Here is a 20,962-nt window from a genome sequence, read left to right as displayed (position 1 = left end):
GACTTGGTAAATTGTGCCATGTTCATATCCAACCAGCAGATGGCAGTAGAACTTAATTATTGTCAACACTAAGGATTTTTCCCCCCCCTTTTTCCTCCTTTTTTAAAATTATAACACTAGACACATATACACATATGCACACGCATACATACACACATACATACACACACAGACACACACAGACACACATACACACACACACATACACACAGACACATACATACACACACATACACACAGACACACACACATACACACAGACACACATACATACACACAGACACACACACATATACACACAGACACACATACATACACACAGATACACATACACATTCACAAACATACACACATAAACACACACACATTCACACACACATTCATACACTATATTTGCACTATCTTAGCCAGTACACAAGGCGTGTTTTTGGGAGGTAGAAGATAACCAGAAAACCCAGAGGAAACCAATAAAGAGGACAATGAAAAAACATGCACAGAAATTATACATAACCAAAATATTACTGTATATAATTAAATAACGAGCTTAGTATTTGAATGACTGGATTGTGTGCATAAAGTATATCTGAATTCCGTGGATTTTTATTTACGTATTTATTTATTTATTTATTTATTTATTTATTTATTTATTCATCTATTCATTCATTCATTCATTCACCCATATTTTTTATTTATTTAATTTTTTTTTATTTATTCATTCATTTATTCATGTATTCATTCATTCATTCATTAATTTAATTTAATTTATTCATTCATTTATTTTTTTATTAAATTTTTATTTATTTATTTATTCAGTTATTTATTTAGATTTAGTTGTGTGATCATTTAATTATTATTATTATTATTATTATTATTATTATTATTATTATTATTTTCATCAAATCCTTTATTATTCATACTAATGTGATGTGTAACTTGTAGCCATTTGCTGTGAGTTTCTCACATTTTGTCTATCTTGGTGTAAAAAAAGAGGCCAGTAGAAACTTTCTGCAGTATTAATCATGTATATTGAGGAAATTCCCGGCGGTGTTTGAATACGGTGACAAACGCGAGGCGGGTCGCTGTGCTTCAATGGGCCGCTGTACTGGACTGTGTTTGTGTAGGGTTGGGATTTCACCTTAAATATTCAAAATGGCGGACGGAGGAGCAGCGAGTCAAGATGAGAGTTCAGGACCAGGTAATGATTACTGCATTTTACATATTCATATTCATATTCAAACACTCTTTCTCTCAAGCCAGATAAGCACGAAGGAAGAGCGTAAACAAGGCGTTGGAGGCCGTTTAGAGATCCACGGCGGCTTATTTCGCACAGCGTATCGGCGGATTAATTCAGTGTGTGTGTGTATGTGTGTGTGCGAGAGAGAGAGAGAGAGAGAGAGAGAGAGAGAGACTGAAACAGAGCTTTGCGCTGCGACGCTACATTAAAGCCCAAACGCGTCCTTTGTGTGAACAGCGCCGTGCGTATTGCGCTACATATTCATACAAGCACCACCGTGCACACGCCATTTAGCATATTTTATTACTAATAAACGCGACAACACTCCGAGGAAACACACACACCGTATCCAGCACAGCCTCCAGCCTATAATTTCACTGTTATAAGTAGCTGCCCGGAATGCTAACAGGCTAATGCTAATTCAGCTGCTTTGTGTATTTTTTTTTTTTGGTTACTGTGTCGAAAACTTTGCATATTCATTCACACGCAATCATCCGGTCTGTGTTCGTAGTGCGTTTAGTCAAAGCGTGTGTCGTGTCAGAGTGTGTGTGTGTGTGTGTGTGAACGCTGTTGTGTTTGTTGACTGATGGTTTTACGCAGCACGATTTTTAGTGTCCGTTCTGGTGCCTTTGTGCAGCTGCTTCTGTTGTGCGTTATTCATGCGGGCCTGGTGGAGGAGAACGAGCTTTTCAGCATGTTGTATCACACACACTGTTATACAAAGAGCATCCTGGCATATACATATTACACACCAGGCATATAAACAACACCACACACACACACACACACACACACCCAAATGGTGCCTTTATAATAAATAAATAAAAATATGTATTATTTATTTATTTATAACAGCTTATCTATGGTCTGTAAATAGAAAAAAAAAAAACTAAAATACGTGAGGATTCCTTGTACGTCTGTATCTCTGAACAATGATTTATTTTTCAGCTCTGTAGACATTTTAAACGCTAGAGAGCGTCATTATTACGCACAGCTGGTCTCCCTGCTGCATATGTAGCAGGCCAGCTAGCGCTTTTGAATGGATTTAAATCACACCAGGCTAAAGCATTTCCACAGCCATTAATACAAAAACTGATATGGAATGAAATTCGGTGCTGTTTTTTTTTTTTTTTTTACTTTGTTCCAGTATAAAAACAAAGGAAATAATACAATCCCATACAGGGTATTTTTCTTAGTCGGTCTTGTTTAAAGCGCCTGGTTGTGTCCGCCGGTGGGGGGGAGGCGTTTGTTTACCATCTACAGAATGCATAAACCTTAGCTTCATTAGCACAACGCCTCATTAGAAAGTCTAATTTTGGGACGTGTCACGAAAAAGGCGCACGGTGGAGACGAGAGGAAGCTACTTTACACTTCTGTCTGTACTCTGTTATTTCATACACAGCTGAGTTTAGGCTTTAACATGCTACAACACGTTTCTGGGCAGATTGGTGTTTGCACTGCTTTCTGAAAGGGAGTGTTTGTAGGTACAATAGAGGATTAAAGGAACAAGTGGAAGTGAATATTCTAAAAACCTGAAAAGGGTGCATTTTTATCCCAAAACTGTTACACATGATGCTGTGACAAACCAAAAGAGTGGCATGGAAATGCAGGGAATTGGTTGTGTTGCCATTGAATCCACCGTAGCTTGGGATAAAGGCGCTGTGGTGTGTGGAGTCATTTTGTAATGCTGATAGGATTGTGCAATAAAAACAAATCTTATCTGCATTAAGGAGTGTTTATTGTTTATATATATATATGTATATGTATATATGAACAGTAGTTTATATTATTAGATATTTTGTAGACACAAACACACACGATCCTCCGTATATAAAAATTTACAAATCCTGTGAATATTAACCAACCGAGTGAATATTAACCAATGATACCAGATAGTAATTACGTTATGTACTACAGAAGCTTAAATTTTAAGAAGCCGGTGCAGTATAGTGCTCACTATTTCTTGGATGTTTTAAGACATGTGTATGTGACATTTACAGCATTTGGCAGACACCCTTATCCAGAGCAACTTGCATTATCAAATTTTTATACAACTGAGCAATTGAGGGTTAAGGGCTTTGCTCAGGGGCAAAACAGTGGCAGCTTGGTGGACCTGGGATTGAACTCACAACCTTCCAATTGGTAGCCCAAGACTTTACCACTATCTACCACATGTGTGTGTTTGTGTGTGTCTAAAAGGGAGATTATTTTTTATGATTTTAAATGTAATCATAAGAACATTATTGTGCAAGAGGGAATGTACTATCATAACAAACAAACAAGCAATATATTCTAAATGGCTAACTATCCAGTTGTTTTAATTACACAGTAATTAAGTATAATTCTTATTTGATTTTTTAAATAGTGTTTAAGAAGGATTAAAGACCTCCAGAAAAAACGAAAAGTTCAGTATCCTTAGACATTTCTTTTTAAGTCTTGAAGGTCTTTGGGATTTACATCCGGCCAGGAAAGCAGTTACCAAATGTCACATTTCCTTTTACATCCCTCAGTTTTCCTGAGCTATGTGAAGTGCAAAAACTCTGCAATATTAATTATTTTATGCATATTAGGCTTGAATGTCCTTGATGGCTATGATGTTTCTACTCGAAAGTCTCTGTAATTTAATTCAAATGGATAATTTGCATGCAATTAATATTCTGTGTCCATGGTTACTCACACTGAAACTCTCAACACTGTTTATCTTCTTTGTGGCATTCAGTCTGCCTTTCAATAAAACACCACTAATGAGTTCCATATTTAAAATTCCATATTTTAAATTCTGCAAATTAAGATATTTGCATAATATCAGGGCACTGACAGCTTATAAAAGCAGGAAAGACAAGAGGGCTATTTTCTGATTGTTTTCAGCAAGGTTTTTCTTCTGTGTACTTTAAAGTCATTATTCCAGATAAAATAAAGCATCGTGGGTCTTGATAACCTCCCATGTATTACCTAATTTATATCTTAAACTCAAACCTAGCATTAGTAGCCACATGGATCTTAATTTGTATTGTTGGATTTGTATTGGGTTTTTTTTAAATACAATTTGTGAGAAGTAGTCTGGGAGGCAGATGATGTTCAGGCAGGAATGGTGGATTGTTGGAGCATTTGCAGGTACACTATTTCATCCTTTCTGCACTTGCATCTATTTCGGCTCCAGTAGATTGCTTAATAAAGTGCATGAATAAACATACACTTAGTCTTCTGGTAAAAAGTAATTTGCAAAAGTGAATTAACTTCTTAAAAAGAACTAATGAGAGCCAAAGTTAATCTGGATATGCTAATCATAGTGCATGTCCCATGGTGGAATTAAATCTGCAGAATTGGCTGGATTTGATCAGCGAAGTGTGTTGAAGCTGTAACGATGAAAGAGGACCCTAAAGTAATTTCCCACTCTTGGATTACAAAAAAAAATAATAAAAATACTTTTTAATGCAAATTAGATCATGCTATATGTTGTAGTTTTTTTAAATTCAAATTCAGCGCATTTAATTTTGCAGGTCCAGGTGCTGTGTATCGATTCTAAACACAGCTCTCTGCTGGTAATTGGACCTGTGTGGGTTCCAGTGAGCTATTGTGCTGAGCTGTAGAGGTTATTTCTTTCCCCTTCTTTTCCCCTCCAAAGCCATCCAATTAATATGCTAATGAGATGATAAATATTTATGAAAAATGTAAATTATGCAGAAAGCTTTCAGAGCGCTGTGTGGAATGAATTGCTTGCAGGACTTCAAAGTGTTGCTGTGCTAACGAGGCAGGGGTGAATTTGCATACGACTTTAATCAGCTGAATACTGATTATGCTTCATTATGGGCACTGCCAGCTGTACTCTTTGTTTCTGCTCTATATTCAGGGGGAAAAAGTTTTTCACAGTCTGGTTGTCGTGACGATCATGGCAGTAAGTGAGAGAGTGAGCGAGGGGGGATAAGTGAGAGAAAAAGATCGGGAGAGGAAGAGCAGTCTTCTCTGTAGGCTTATCTGAACGCTACCGTGCATTATACAGCTGTAGTCTGTACTTGTGTGCTGGTATTTTTTTGGTGGTTGAACTGGTCTGTAAGCATCTCAAAAAGAGAAGTCTGTGCTGTTCTGGGTTTTATTCTGCTTTTGTGTTGGGTGAGATAAAGTTGTGGATGCTTACGGAGAACATGCTTGAGAGAGCAGGTGCAGCTGTTTCTGGTGAGTGGGATTGTGAGTGTGTGTGTGTATGTGTGTGTTGCCACGCATTGCACTTTCAATCTGGGGAGGTCATGCTTGTTAAATTATTTTATATGTATTTTATATATGGTGCTGTTTAGTTCTAAATTCATATCTGTGTTCGTTTTTGTATCGGAAAATTCAGAGGCTTTGGTGTTGATGCATAATCATGATAACGTATGATGATACGTGGTTTCTTCAGTGGTTGCAGATGTTTTCCTATATCTAACCTACTTTTAGTGACATCATGGTATGTTTAATTGAGGTCAGTGCTGATGGTACAGGACAAGGTTTAGTTCAAGCCTGTCTCTGTTTTTTTCAGATTCTAGAATGAGTAATCCGTCAGAAACAAATAAATGTGCAATGGAGAGTGGGGACGGAAACACAGGTGAGTTACCTGTCCAGGCTACTTAAAGGTAGCACTTGGTTGAAATTTTTTTCTTAGTTTTTTTTTGGAGTGTTGCAACGAATAATAATAACAAAAAGAAGAAAAACTCCATTAATAACAATGGTAATAATAATAAGTATCGTTAATATTATTATTATTAACTTATTTGTTAACTCTCTCTCTCTCTCTCTCTCTCTCTCTCTCTCTCTCTATATATATATATATATATATATATATATATATATATATATATATATATATATATACACATTTTTATATATATATACACATATATATTCTTGATTTTTTTCCTCGTTTTTTTATTACTACTATTTTCAGAAACATATTTTTGGCTTTAGAAACACATTTTTGTTTGGGCTTTGTGTTATTTGCCTGATGGAGAAGCTCTCATGCTTCGGTACTTACTATATGCAAATCTTTCTTTAACATATTTTTTGCTGCTTGTGCACTGAAGCCAGAGTAAAAGACGTAAATCACATAATAGGAGTGATAATATGACCATATCTCACCTAGTAAGCATAGTGAATGCTTTTTGCATATATATCACAAAATACCTTTCGATCCAGAAAGAGAGCAAGATCACAAGTCATGTCAGTTGAAAGGGGATTTTACGCCTTTGATCTATTCAGCAGCTGCCCGTTTTTCTCTCCAGGTGCCCAAACAAACGGACTGGACTTTCAGAGGCAGACAGTGCAAACAACAAATGCAATCACCAATGCACAAGCACAAGCCTTGCTCCAACAGGTAAAGTCTCTCTCTCTTTTTCAGATTTCGTTCTTTGTCACTCTTTAGCACTCTTCACTTTTCTTCTTCTTCTTCTTCTTCTTCTCTCTCTCTCTCTCTCTCTCTCTCTCTCTCTCTCTCTCTCTCTCTCTCTCTCTCTCTCTCTCTCTCTCTCTCTCTCTCTCTCTCTCTGTCTCTCTCTCTCTCTCTCTCTCTCTCTCTCTCTCTCTCTCTCTCTCTCTCTCTCTCTCTCTCTCTCTCTCTCTCTCTCTCTCTCTCTCTCTCTCTCACCAAAGCTAACTAATGGACCATTTATATCACTCCGACTCGAGCCTTACGAACCCATAGGAATGTAGAGATGTCCCCAGGGTCATTGTTCTCTGCTGACATGATGCATCCTGTCTGAGTGGCTATACAGCTTTCATACCGAATATGTTATTACCATACACATGAATGACTGCTGTAAATTCCCTGCCTGTAGATTTAATATGATCTTCAGATGTCAATGTATGTGTGTGTGGTTGTGGGCATGTAGAGGAGCTATTTGGTCATGTGTGTTGCAGAATATTATGTTGGATTTGTTGAAAATGCAAGATTGGAGCTACACAGACCTGCCAGTGGGGGGAAAAGATTTTATCTCCTTTTTACAAGGGAAATTAATTGTGCCTATATGCTAATTAGCAGCTCTGCAGTTGCTCGGAAACAGATGGCGGTGAATATGCAAATCGGTGCAGAATTTGCATGCACTGCATAACTGTTTCTTTAATTAACATACGCCACCTCCCTTTCCCTTCAAGTCTCAAAGGGCTGCAGTGTATTTTTATCATCATTAAGCCGAGCTGTTATTTAGAAATAAAATAAATAAATTGGTGATGCTAACGTTCTTTTGGCTAATTTCTCTTTTCTTTCTAGAATCTCTATTTTAACTGCTTCTTTTTTTTCTGCTGTAAATTGTAAACTTTTTCTTGATCAGTAACAGATCCCTTACCTCATATAATTCTGCTAAAAATGTCAGAGGTAATCATGTAGCCCCTTTTCTGCAGTCTAGTCACCTTTAATGAGGGGATGTGATACCTCACACACTCCCTTCTTACTAGAGTTCAAGAAAATGCCACAATCTCTGACCACATTGTCTGTTCTATCTTTAGTGTAAGTCAGAGGATTCAGCTTAGCTTCTAGCTTCCAGCAAGCACAGTACAATGCCCCAGACTCAGCTCATGTTGCTAAGGGGCAAGTAGTTGGCATAAGTGACACGCTTCCCTCAGAGCTAGTGTTTCCACATGGAGGTGCTCACCATTTTTCCCTTATTTCCAATAGCAAAGTTCCTGTTTTATTAAAGTCTATTTGTTTTTTTTAGAAATGCAGATTTTTCTTGGGGGGTAAACACCTGAACACCAGCACACAGCATTTAATATAATATCAAGCTAATCTGCTCCTGTATGAATAATACAACGCATAATGATATAGTGAACGGACTTGTCCTGAACCATACCGTGTCTAGAATTATCATGTACGTTATTCGGTAGTGTTTTGAGTGATATGCTGTCTCCATGTCTTTAACAATGTACTAATCATGCATTAATTCTCAGTTGATCCACCATGATTTCCTTTACAGTCATGGCTCAAATGGGTTGGTGGGTAAAGTGAGGTTGAGACATTGGTAAATGCACATGTTTGTGAGGGAATGCATGTTTATGTTTGGCATCAATCATATTTAGTTTGAGACCAAAGTCATCATCCTTCATCCTGCCAAATTATTAAATTATTGGCTTTAAAGGTGGAGTCAGTTATTTTTATTTTGTTAGATAAGTTAGATGGTTTGATAACTTTTGGTAAGCTTTTCTTAGACGTTTTCTTAGAGATTTTCTGTGGACAGCTACCCAGAAAGCTCCCTTGTACACTGACATATATGTGCTCTAGCTTTAGGCTAAAACAACTGACTGTGCCTTTAAATATAGTGTTTAAAGGTAGTTTAACTGATTTGTCTCATCCTCCAGTTTGTATCTCTGTCTGTCTTCGTCTTTCACACTATAGCTGACTCTGACTCCAGCGCAACAGCAGTTGTTGCTGCAGCAGGCTCAGGCGCAGCTTTTGGCTGCAGCTGTGCAGCAGCACTCGGCCAACCAGCAGAGCAGCACCACAGGAGCGAGTATCTCTGCCTCCGCTGCCACGCCGATCACACAGATCCCCCTTTCTCAGCCCATTCAGATCACACCTGTAAGAACAACACGAGCACATCACTACTGTTATTTGTCTTCAAAGTATTACTTATTTAATTTTTTTTACATTCCTTCTTGGATGTAGATGTGTAATAGTTGGCAAGCCATGGTGAAACGTTGTGGTTGTACTAGTAAATATAGATCTGTGTTTCTCTGTAACTTTCTTAGTAAAACCTAGATGGTGCATGGTCCCAGCTTGCAAAATACACTCACTCACTCACTCATTTTCTACCGCTTATCCGAACTATTCTCGGGTCACGGGGAGCCTGTGCCTAAAAAAGTTTCATTTTTGTCATTCACGTCATGTTTTGGCCTGTTATAAATATCATCTAGTGAAAGTTTTGGACTTTTATGGAACCAAGCACAACTGCAGCACCACTGGTTAAAGGAAAAATGCACAATGGAATGATGAAGCAAAGCTGGCACTGATTGCTTTCCAGCCCAATCTGTGGATTAAACACAGCCTGTGTGGTGATTACACAGAGTGGAGGTACAGGTAGTACATTGGGACCGATATCTTTCAGCTCTTTTCACCAGTGATTGATGAAAGGTCATGTTAGATGTACACTGATGAGCCATAACATTAAAAACATCTGCCTAATATTGCGTAGGTCCCCCGTTTGCCACCCCAAACAGCTCTGAGACATTGAAGCATGGACTCCATAAGGCCTTTGATGCACCTCATTTAGATTGAGATCTGGGGAATTTGGAGGCCAAATCAACACCTTGATCTCTTTGTCATGTTCCTAAAACTTTTTCTGAACAATTTTTGCAGTGTGATAATGCATGGAGCATTATCCTGTTGAAAGAGGCCACTGCCATTAGGGAATACCTTTGTTTGAAGAGGTACTCAATGTTTAATTAGGTGGTATGTGCAATACAGCAATGTTTAAGTAGGTGGTATGTGTCAAAGTAACATCCACATGAATTCCAGGACTGAAATTCCAGCAGAATATTGTCCAGTGCACCACACTGCCTTTTCCAGCTTGCCTTTTTCCCATAGTGCATCTTTGGTGTCATTAATTCCCCAGTTATCCCCAGTGATGCACATGAACCCACCTGTCCATGTGATGAAAAAGATAACATGATTCATCAGACCAGGCCCCATTCTTCCAGAGCCCCATGGTTCAGTTCTGATGCTCACATGCCTATTGTAGGAGCCTTCAGCAGTGGACCCACTGAATGGGCACTCTCACTGCTAATGCAGCCCCATACACAGCAAACTCTGATGCACTGTGTGTTTTTATCCTAGCCAGCATTAACTTTTCAACAATTTGTGTTACAGAAGTGCTTCAATAGGAAAAGACCAGACTTCACTCCCCATGCATGTCAATGAACCTTAGATACCATGACCCTGTATATACAGCTACAGCTGAGGATCTAACAGTGCCAGCTTAGCATTATTGCCACCACATATCTGCATCTGTGTGTGCGTGTGTGTGTGTGTGTGAGATAATGTATTGCCCAACAAGAATAGCTTTCATTTCCAAGCTATTACTAGATGTTATATTGTATTCATTCAACCTAACATTACAGATAAAGATTACCAACATGCTTTGTTCTTCAGCTACGTCATTCAGTTTGAAGAGTTCAGGTCTGTATGGGTATTGTAGCCGTGGTGTCTGTGTTTGTGTGTCACAGCAGTTGCAGCAGCTGCAGCAGCAGCAGAACCTCAACTTGCAGCAGTTTGTGCTGGTCCAGCCTGGCCATCCAATTGCCGCCCAGTTGCAGCCAGCGCAGTTTATCATCTCACAGACGCCGCAGGGCCAGCAGAGTGAGTACTAAGCCATTTTAATCTCAGCACACCAGCCTGCTTTCTGCTTTCTTTTATTTAACTATGATCTTCAACAGGCCTCTTGCAAGCCCAGAATCTTCTAACTCAACTACCTCAAAGTCAAGCCAACCTCCTGCAGAGTCAGCCAAGCATCACTCTTGCCACACAGGTCAGCAAACCCCAAACCCTGAAAAACACAAGCATGTTAGTGGGAATTTCACAAGTGCAAAGATTTATGACTTACCCATAGGCACTCGGGCAACCAATAGAAACTATTTTTTGAATATGAGAAACCAGGATTACAGTAAAGCTTTATTTGTCTTATTTCAAGTGCGCACCTCTTGCCATGCACCTCTTGCCATCACCATTTAACGTGCATTTTAGCCAGCAACACCGACTCGCACGATAGCAGCTACCCCCATTCAGACCCTCTCTCACAACCAGACGACACCAAAGCGCATGGAAACGCCCAGTCTGGAGGAACCCAGTGACCTGGAGGAACTGGAGCAGTTTGCCAAGACCTTCAAACAGAGGAGGATCAAACTGGGCTTCACTCAGGTAAATAGGGTTCTCTGTAGGACCAACCATTTACTTACATGTAGTCTGTCAATGAGATGACACTGTGTGCTAGAAGTTTATCCCACATATTTAGCAGTTGCTCTTACATCTGTTTGTGTTTGTGTGAAAGGGGGATGTTGGCCTTGCTATGGGAAAGCTATATGGAAATGACTTCAGCCAAACCACCATTTCTCGCTTTGAGGCCTTGAACCTGAGCTTTAAAAACATGTGTAAGCTAAAGCCTCTGTTGGAGAAGTGGCTAAATGATGCAGGTATTTCTCTAATCTGGCCTCCCCTTTTCTTCTGGGTGGGTAGTATATGGAGCAGAATCCTGTCACATCTCAGACTTGTTCCAAGTAGAGAGCAGTTACATTGTAGTTAATGCATGTTAAGTTCAAATGGAAGCAGCTTTAATAATTCTGTAATTTTTGCTTAAATGGAACTGATTACTGGTGTATGTACCACATCATCTTGTAGCTATTTGTGTGATTAAACACAAGACCAAGGTACCCTCAGGTACTTATATCAGGCTGTGTGTGTGTACGTGTTGTGTGTGCAGAGAACCAGACATCAGACCAAGGCCTGTCCAGCCCAAGCTCGATTGGCTCCCCTGGGCTGGGCATGGAGGGCCTCAACCGTCGGCGCAAAAAGAGGACCAGCATTGAGACCAACATCAGAGTGGCCTTAGAAAAGAGCTTTCTAGAGGTGAGGAGTATCTCCTATCTGAACTGGTCAGATCATATCTAAACTGGCCAGTGCTACTTTTCATCTCTGGGTTTGTTCCAATGAGAGAGATTTAAGCACTTATGTACGTCGCTCTGGATAAGGGCGTCTGCCAAAATGTAAATGTGCTACTATACTGTACAACTTTAGTCCCCACGGTTTTAAAAGTGTTTAAAGTTCCATTGGCTGTCTCATGCTGAAAGGACATCTCTGTCATCTTCAAGCAGAACCAAAAACCTACCTCTGAGGAGATCACCATGATTGCTGACCAGCTGAACATGGAAAAGGAGGTGATCCGTGTATGGTTCTGCAACCGCCGGCAGAAGGAGAAGAGGATCAACCCACCCAGCAGTGGCAGTGCTGCCAGCACCCCCATTAAATCAATCTTCTCCTCCTCTACACCCCTGGTGCGCTGAATTGCTAAGGCTTGCACATCTAAAAAAAACAACTGATATTTCATTGATGCACCATGAAAGATTATGTTGAAAACTGTAATTTTATTTTAAGTGGGCATAGAGGTTCGTGCCAGTAGATATTCTTAAGTCGTCTTTTTACCTTTCTTTTCTATAGGCGCCTAGCACAGCCAGTCTTGTGACCAGTAGCACCTCGACTACACTGACTGTAAATCCTATTCTGCCTCTCACCAGCACAAGCATCTCCAGCATTGGACTCACTGGTAAGCTTCACTCGAGCATTTGTGATGGCCAAAGAGCAGGGCTTTAAGGTATATGACACAAAGACGAGGCTTGTTTATTTTGTGTTCAAAGGCTTTATATTTTATAACAAAAAAAATAGCAAAAAAAGAAATACTTCTTGCTTACTTTTGTTTTGTTTCATAAACGTGGCAATACTTAGGACTTTTTTGCTTTTTTATTTTTCCTTTTCATCTTGGACCCACATTTGGTGTAATCAGGTTGATGGGCTCACTGTATTGTCCTTCTTCCAGGCACCACTGTGGGCTCGGCAAATACTAAGACGGTATCTGCCATCTCCACGGTGCCTTCTGTGACCACAGCTGCATCATCGCCCTCAATTAGCCCCTCCCCCAGCACCCCACAGGCTGAGTCGCTGGTGACTCAGGAGTCAGCAAGCACTGTTACCCAGGCACCCACCACGCCAGTGAACACACTAGGCACAGGCCAGGTAATGGTGACTGCCTCTAGCCTGTCTGCTGCACTGCAGGGAGCTGCACAGCTGCCTACCAGCGCCAGCATTGCCGCCATGGCTGCAGCTGCCGGCCTCAACCCAGGCCTCATGGCCTCCTCACAATTCACGCCTGGGTATGTGGTCTTTTGACTGCTTCTTTTGCTATGGTTATTTCTTCTATTTGTAAACTGTTGAGCTGCATCTAGGGTAGTGCTGTTAAATCTGCATTTCCATGAATTCATTTGTCTTTTATAACTTCTTATGCAATACCTTGTCATATTTTAATTTACTATTTATATATAAAACAATGATTCTATTAGAGTAATTAAAAAGTCTCTCATTCCCTCTCTCTCTCTCACACACACACACACACACACACACACACACACACACACAAACACACACACACTTTCTCTCACTGATTGTATGTGTGTGCTGATTAGTGGGGCTCTTCTGAGTCTGGCTCCTGGTGGCCTGGGCAGTGCATTGAGTCCAGCACTGATGAGCAACAGCACTCTGGCCACCATCCAAGGTGTGTGGAATGGCAAGTACACCTTTTATTTTATCACCTTACATCACATTTAGATCCCAATTGTTTGACACAGGATGCTGTTTTGATGCATTATGAAATAAACTGTAGTAAATTAACTAAACTGCTTTAGAACAAACAATGTTGGTGTTCTAAGGTACCAGTGAGTCCCAGAAAAGTGCTGAAAAGCTGAAAAAAAAAAGCTTTCAGTAAAGCTGAAATGCTTTCCATTACAGTATTCTTGCCATTTGGCACATTTAGTATGCTTTCCATATAAAAGGTATCCCCTAATTAGTAAGATAATTCTGTTAACTTTGCATCCTCTGTAGCTCTGGCCTCAAGTGGGACTCTGCCGATCACCTCTTTGGATGGCAGTGGGAACTTGCTTTTTGCCAATGCTGGCAGCACCCCGAACCTGGTGACAGCGCCTCTCTTCCTTAACCCGCAGAACCTGTCTCTGCTCACAAGCAACCCGGTGAGCCTGGTGTCTGCCGGAGGAGCTGCAGGGGCTGCTGGGGCCCTTAATCTGCATGTCTCTGCAGACCACAATGCCGTCACCTCTGCGACGGTGCCCGCCTCCACCATCAGCACCGCCTCCAAGGCCCAGTGAAAGCCCCAACCACCTTTGGTCCTCTTCCTCCTCCTTCTCCTTCTCCTTTTCATCAATCATTATTTAATCCCTATCCCTGTGCTACCACCAAAAAGAAACTTACTAAAATGAAGTTTTATATTATGTTAATATTTTTGTTTCTTTTCATATCTTCATCTTTATTTTAGATGTTCTTTTGTGACCTTGTTGCCTGCTTTGATTTTTCAGCAACAAACTGAATGTTGGCGTTACAAGAGAGCCTAGCATTAAGATGGCCAAACTGAACTGTCTCTGGGCTGCACGCGTGCTCACTTGGTAATGCAAAGACGTTTTTATTTGATTGATTTTAACTCATTCTGTGTTTCACATTTCTATCTTGTTATTTGATCCTAAAACACTCCTCTAACCAAAAACACATTACTTTATTGTTTATTAACTGTCGAATAACTCCTTATCGATAGCATTTTTAGCCTTTACTGTGATCATCTTTACTGAGGAACTTTAAAGACACCTTTTGATTTTAAATATTTTTGTCAGGGGTGCTGCTTTTCAGGCCTTTGGTACCTTCATATCAATTTTTTGTTTTCTTTTGGCTTATTGTTTCTTTTATCTGATGCATCTTTAGTCCTTTATAATTCTCACGTGGTTACAAGGCTTTAAAGGAGAAAAAAGTGGCTGTGATGCGGTTTCATTGCTTTTAAGGAATCGTTTGTATGGTCGCAGAAACACTGATTTAACAGAAGAAACTCTCATTACTTGGTAGCAAAAGTTTTTAAATGCTTTCTAGTATAGATGAAATGGGCTTATTTACATAGGATAAATAGCTTTAAATGATTGCATGAGCAGTCATTACAAAGGTGACAGGTCTTGGGCTGCAATAGTAGGCAATGTAGACCTCAGTCACTTGTAAAATTTGTGGAGATGGTGCACTGAGAGCTTCTGGAACTGTTATGCTTCTGCTTAGTGGCATAACCATTTGATGCCTAGACTGTGACCTGTATTTGTCCCAAAGTCCGTCAGCCTCTTAAGGTCTTCCCATCACAGGGTGTGCTGTCTGTGTAGTGTCATGGTGGGGTTATAAGAGTCTGCTTTGGTGTGTGTGCGCATGTATGAGTGTTTTCATGGTTTAGGTCATATAGGAAGATGCCACCAAAAGTCTGGTGGCAACTGTAACATTTCAAGAAGCAGCTTGGCCCAGGGGAGGAAGGCCTGGTTGTCCTCTGTCCAGGAGAGTTTTAAGGTGTTTGCTTTTCTACTTGTGCACAGTACCTGTACCAAAAAAAAACTGGATTTGAGAACTATGGTCTGCCTGGTGTTTAGGGGAAAAATGTCATGTTCTGAGTAAGAGGTCTAGGGGTTTTTTTTTTTTTATTTTTAATTTTTTTTAAAGTTTTTTGGCTGGCCTCTTTATGATATACCAAAAATATTTGTTAAAACACGTTGCTGTATATTACCATTGTAGCGTAGGGTAAGTTTAAATATTTATGAGTGGAAGCTCTTGGTAAACCACAGGAAATATTATAATGCAATATTTTGAAGATCATTTCCAAAGACAAAACTATTTTTTATTTTGGTTCAGATGGCTTCCCCCTGCTCTGCTCTGTCTTGTTTGTGCAGCTAACCAAATAACCCAAGTGGATGGGAAGGATGGAGGTTTGAAAGTTTGGAAGTGGTCAGGTCCATGTACTGCAGCAAAAAAAAAAAAAGGAAAAAAGAAACAACCACCTCAAAGTAACCTGACCCACTTCAGGTTATTGCTGAGACGTCTTTGTGAGTGAGAGATAAGAAGGTGAGAGGCTGAAGCAGGCGCCCTCTCTCTCTCTCTCTCTCTGTCTCCCTCCCGAATTAAGTTAATATATTTTAAAGCTGCGCTGTGTTCGGATGAAACAAGGTGCTTTTGTCTTACAGGTTCTTGTTTTCTGTGTGCTTTTAACATGCCAGAGTGATTTTGTTCCTTAATAGACTGAAATATCTACTATCTAGGCAGGTTTGGGTCCATATTTAGGAGCTTTAGCAGCCTGATCTGTTATTCTCCCCTTACCTATGTAATTCAGCCATGATGTAAAGCTTGAACCAAAGTCGTTTTCTTGCTAGCTGCTGTGCCTGTGGGGATCAGCGAAACGCTGGCCACACTATCACCACTCTACACTACTGACAAGCTTCCTCATGTCTTATTTCTGTTCTTTAGCAATTCTTTACTAACTCCTACAACTCATAATGAACATACTTAATTGAGCTGTCTTTAGCTTTAAGGTGTCATACAGCATATGCTGTGTTCACCTCTTTTTTTTTTGATTTACTGTTGTTTTTTTGTGTTGTTTTGTTTTTAAGCAGTTTTAAGTATTTAATGTTCAATAGCAAAGGTAATGGTGCAAAGTATTTCTCTTTTTGCAATGCTCTATATTTGAGTCATCAAACTGTAGTCCTAGAGGCTTCTAGATCAGATCTCATCTTCAGTAGAGTTCACTGGAATCCACTTGCGGTGTTAGCGTTTATGCTCTTGCCACTGTAGTGTATATGACTGTGTGGACTGTGGAAAAAACCCAAACCACTCCACTCTTTGACTGTCCTCTAAACCTGGCACAGCACTGGTACACGCAAAAATATAAAGCTTTAACGGTACATAGTGTGGCATACAAAAACCACTTTTTGCATGGATCACATTAATATGCAGTCAGGATTAACCTGTTCTTTTAATTCTTAATTTATTATTTAATTTGAAAGCAGACTGTTCCTGGTTGAGCCTTGGTTCTGGTCTTTCAGCTCTGTAACGATACATGCTTTAGCAGAGAATGTCTAATTAGAGAGTGCATGCTCTATCAGCCAGACATGTAAATTATCTCTAAAACATATATCATGTATCTCTAAAACTCACTGGCATTTTAAATTTCATCCAAGCTCCTTTCTTTTGACTCGGCCCCATTCAGACAGGCCTGAGGATTATCATCAAACTTTTTTCTGTTACTCTATCTGCTGATTTCTATCCAATTTATCCTTGCTTGTTTTTTATTTGTATTTTTTTCTAATTACCTCATCAGCACTTAAATGGAAGGTTTGCTTTAAGCAAAATGGCACCAACAGACAGGAAAAAAATGTCAATACAACATAAAAAAAAATCCCATCAAATTACATCAGAAAAAAAACAACAACGTTAAGTCTAACTACTACTGCTGTTTCAAGTACTACTACTAATAGGGTACCTCCGGTTTTATTATTTTTTTGTCTTACTTGCCAAAGTGAAAAAGCCTTTGTCTTTGTGGCTTGTTGCTGCTCACTCCGCTGGTTCTGTCCTGAGGCTGCCACATGGCCTTATAGGACTTGTAGTTTTATGTATGGTTATGTATCGCTGTTGTTTTAGTGCAGTGGTGTGGTGCCGGGACGCGTGGGAAGTTTCTAAAATATTTATCCGAGGAACGACTTAAATAATTAGAGAAAGAACTGTTTCCCTAAATTCTATATATAGATATATAAATATGCATATGTATCATACTCACATTTTATAATTCACCTAATATAAAGAATGAATGTAGTGTTTTGTCATGCTTATTGAAAAAAAAACAAACAAAAAAAAACAACCAACCAAAAAAATAATACCTTACTTACTTTTTATGATAGCAATTGAACCGAAACTGAAAACTCTCAAGACCAAAAAGTAACACCACACCCTTTGAATGTGGAGCTAGCTGATCTCCCTCCACACTTAAATACAGGGGGCTTTCCATGGTGCTCCCAGCTTCTACTGTCGCCTGGGAAATGGACCCAAAAAAGCACCCGATCTTAACTTTCTGTTTATTTTTTTTTTCTACTTGATTTGCTGTGTTGTTTTAAACAATCATTTCAACATATTTGCTGTTTTTAGGTTTATGTTGGTTTTTATTTTGTGTATAGCATGAGGGCGCAACATCACTGGCTTTCTTTAACAAAATTAACTTATCATTTATGCCTTACTGTTATTTTAGAAGATTGATGCTTCGTAGCAAACCATCGTATGTCAATTGGTGAGTGCATTTTTGTGAGTGTGTGTGTGTTTGGATGAGTGAAGGGATGCATTCCCGCATGTTTTTATGTCTACATTACATACTGATCGCTGAAATAACGCTGTGAGTATTGGACTTTTTTTTTTTTTTTTTTTTTTTTTTTTTTGGGTTGTTTGAACATACAAAATGTTGCTACCTGTTATTTTGGTGTGACTTGTGCAGGTTGGAAACCTGTTGCAAAAAGCTTTACTAATAACCCAACTCCAGCTGTTGTGTAGGTGAACGGGGTTGTCCTAGTTCTTGGTAGCTGTGCTTCGCTTTCAGAGTTCATCCTGTAGGGAAAATAATTCTCTGAATTTGAATAAATTGATTGGAAGTAAGGCTTCTAACTAATGATCAGTTGGGAAACAAATAAGAAATATTAACAACCTTGATGTTCAAAATTTCTGAAAGCTTTTCTGACCGATTGAGGCGATGGTGACCACTCGGCTTTATGCTTTTTAACCTGTGATTTGGATTGAGTGGTGTTCCAGAGCCGGATGCGACTGAAGAAGCTTTGTATTTCTGCAGCAGCTCTGAGGTAGTTTTAACTGTAGATACGTGCTCTGATGAGTGGTTGCATTAGAGATTTTGGTTTTTGAAGCGGCTGTAGTCGTGTAGTTTCTGACCTACAGGTTGCTGCAGGAGGCCTTCAGTCCATTGCTGGAAAAGGATAAAAGATGGAAGTGGTTATGGACCCAATGGCAGAGTTTGCTGGAATGGGTAAAAGGAGCTGTTGTATACCTCATTTCTAACTCGACACAGAGTAAAAACTTGCTTTAATCTATTTTAAAAAAACAAACAAAGAAAACAAAAGAAAAACCTAATGGAAAAAAAACCCTGTCCTGAAAGAGAAGCCTGCAGATGTCTATTTAGTGTAAAGGGCGACGGTCCAGCAGCTGCTATGGAGACACACACTACACATATACGCGTATTAATCTCAAACATGTAGAGTATGACTCTCAGTTTGATTTGTTTCTTCCGTTTAAACCTTAAATGTTAGTTAATACATTCGATAGCCATATTTATTTTGCACCTTTGTTACTTTAGTTGACCTTGTAGTGTATTTTTATGATTTGACAATCGTCTCCTTATTGTCCTTCAGTTGTATGAATGTAACTTGCAGGGCTTATTTGGTGTGTACGTACGTCTATGTGTGTATGTCTTCTTCGTAGCCCTGGCAGTCCTTAGCCCCGAACCTCTCTGTGGTAACCAAAGACTTGCAAAGTGATTGTATGGACTCAGCTGTCTCTCTTTCTTACCCTCCCTTCATGGATCTGAGATCATAGGAAGTTGATAAGGACAGAGGGCAGGCTTCTCCAAGGGACTTGTAAAATTAACCCCTCTTTGACTGGGTGATGTTAGTTAGTACACACTGAAGGACATCCTGTGCACGCTGCAACCTGCTCAGGATGAACTGTCTGCTCTCTGGACTCAATGCCTTTGTCTTTATAGTTGTAACATTGCAAATCTGTTTCTATGAGTGTCTCTAACCAAAAAAAAACACATCTGACCTCTCCAAAGGTTCCTTGTTCTGTACTGATGTCTCGTTATTTCAGTGTGCTGTTTTAACTTCTCTTTTAAAATTTGTCTCTGCTCTTTCCGCCATCTTGATTTTCTCTGTGCAACTATGCATTGTTGTCCTGTTTGCCGCCGGGGCTGTGTCTCTGCAACACCGCTCTTAACCAAATGGGTCTTCGACACTTCACTCAGCAGCTTTATATGGAGTGCAAAGTCGACAGACGCTACAAGCTCTATCCCAAAGCAAAAATCCAAATATGAAATGTTTGACACATGCAGATACCAAAGATGACACTGTCTTTTGTCCTGTTTCTCTCTTCCTCTTCAAGCCCTTCAATGTGTGTATTAAGGAACAGAACCCAGCTCTGACATTAGTCTTAACCTCAGTAATTCCAAAGCTTAGATGTATATTTTGGTATTTTTCTGAAATACTTAAAGAAAAAAAAAAACAAGAAAAAACAAAAAGTGGCATTTTAAAAATTCTGATTTGTTGGATGTATTGCTCTTTTTCTGTCACAGCATGGAGATAACTGAAGAACTGTCTTACTATTAGTAGGTTAAACAAATAGTATTTTTATACGTTTCGGGTGTGTCTGTGTATGTGATTCAGTTTCACTGCCCAAGTTACCATTGTTTTTTTCTTTTTAACAAATAAAAAAAAAAAATAGGAACATGTACATAGTGCTTCAGTCAAGGACTGTAAATGGTCATTCACATTTCCTACAGCTAAAGCATTTTTTTTCCACCAGTGTCATAAAGTAGATTGTATTTCTGTGTGTCTTATCTGAACTCTAAGCCACTGTTGTAATAGTGAGGCTCATTTCTTGTATCCTGAGTATCACTATGGAGCAGGGCTTCAATGCCTCTCACTCTGAACACAAGCTTTTGACTGGACTCTACAATGGCTACATCATGGTAGCTTAGAACTGACCGATTGTGTAGAAATACAAGTATGTGAATCAGGATACATGGTAGAATAGATACATTTTTGTCTGCTGTATTTTTTTTAATATATAAAGATAATCTTTACTGTAACTGTACAGATCTCTTTTGTTGTAAACATCATTAAACCATTTTCCAAGTGTTTTCATATTGTATTGAAGTCTTGAGTCTTGCTGTGGTTTTGGTATCTCTTTTATACCTGACTTATTTAAAACGGCTTTTAAAACTCAGAGCTTTAACTGTTGTACAGACATCAGCACTGTGAGAACGTATTGCAGATAATTAGCTAATCCAGTGAATGATTAGCTCTTCTTACATTTGTTTTACTGCATTAGATCAGCCTTTCATTTTATCGGCATGATGTAACACTGCGTAGTCATGAAAATCA

At 39.4% G+C, this 20,962-nt stretch overlaps 1 protein-coding gene across 8 annotated transcripts; it reads left to right on the top strand.

The window, feature by feature from the left end:
* Window positions 1–1,052: 1,052 nt before the first annotated feature.
* Window positions 1,053–20,729, top strand: pou2f1b (POU class 2 homeobox 1b). Of its 8 annotated transcripts, none has more exons than XM_060876133.1 (14): window positions 1,101–1,195; window positions 5,748–5,813; window positions 6,487–6,578; window positions 8,592–8,774; window positions 10,418–10,550; window positions 10,628–10,719; window positions 10,935–11,108; window positions 11,239–11,380; window positions 11,668–11,813; window positions 12,059–12,238; window positions 12,402–12,507; window positions 12,778–13,111; window positions 13,421–13,509; window positions 13,836–20,729. In XM_060876133.1, the coding sequence occupies exons 1-14, from the start codon at window positions 1,150–1,152 to the stop codon at window positions 14,114–14,116; spliced, it is 2,064 nt and encodes a 687-aa protein (XP_060732116.1). In that variant the 5' UTR covers window positions 1,101–1,149; the 3' UTR covers window positions 14,117–20,729. The 8 variants fall into 8 exon arrangements, with proteins under 8 accessions (XP_060732117.1, XP_060732116.1, XP_060732115.1 ...); XM_060876132.1 differs by having other exon boundaries at window positions 13,421–13,521; XM_060876135.1 differs by having other exon boundaries at window positions 12,056–12,238.
* Window positions 20,730–20,962: the final 233 nt, after the last annotated feature.

This window comes from Tachysurus vachellii, chromosome 8, assembly GCF_030014155.1.
Source record: "Tachysurus vachellii isolate PV-2020 chromosome 8, HZAU_Pvac_v1, whole genome shotgun sequence".
Taxonomy (NCBI): domain Eukaryota; kingdom Metazoa; phylum Chordata; class Actinopteri; order Siluriformes; family Bagridae; genus Tachysurus; species Tachysurus vachellii.
The sequence above is the reverse complement of the archived record's forward strand: the minus strand, read 5'-3'. Positions and strand labels throughout refer to the sequence as shown.

Excerpts from the sequence above, each read along its gene's own strand:
- pou2f1b (XM_060876128.1), top strand. The coding sequence starts at position 1,150 with ATGGCGGACGGAGGAGCAGCGAGTCAAGATGAGAGTTCAGGACCAG. Across the intron at positions 5,814-6,486 it reads GAGTGGGGACGGAAACACAG|GTGCCCAAACAAACGGACTG; the intron begins GTGAGTTACCTG and ends TTTTCTCTCCAG. Across the intron at positions 12,239-12,401 it reads TCTCCTCCTCTACACCCCTG|GCGCCTAGCACAGCCAGTCT; the intron begins GTGCGCTGAATT and ends TCTTTTCTATAG.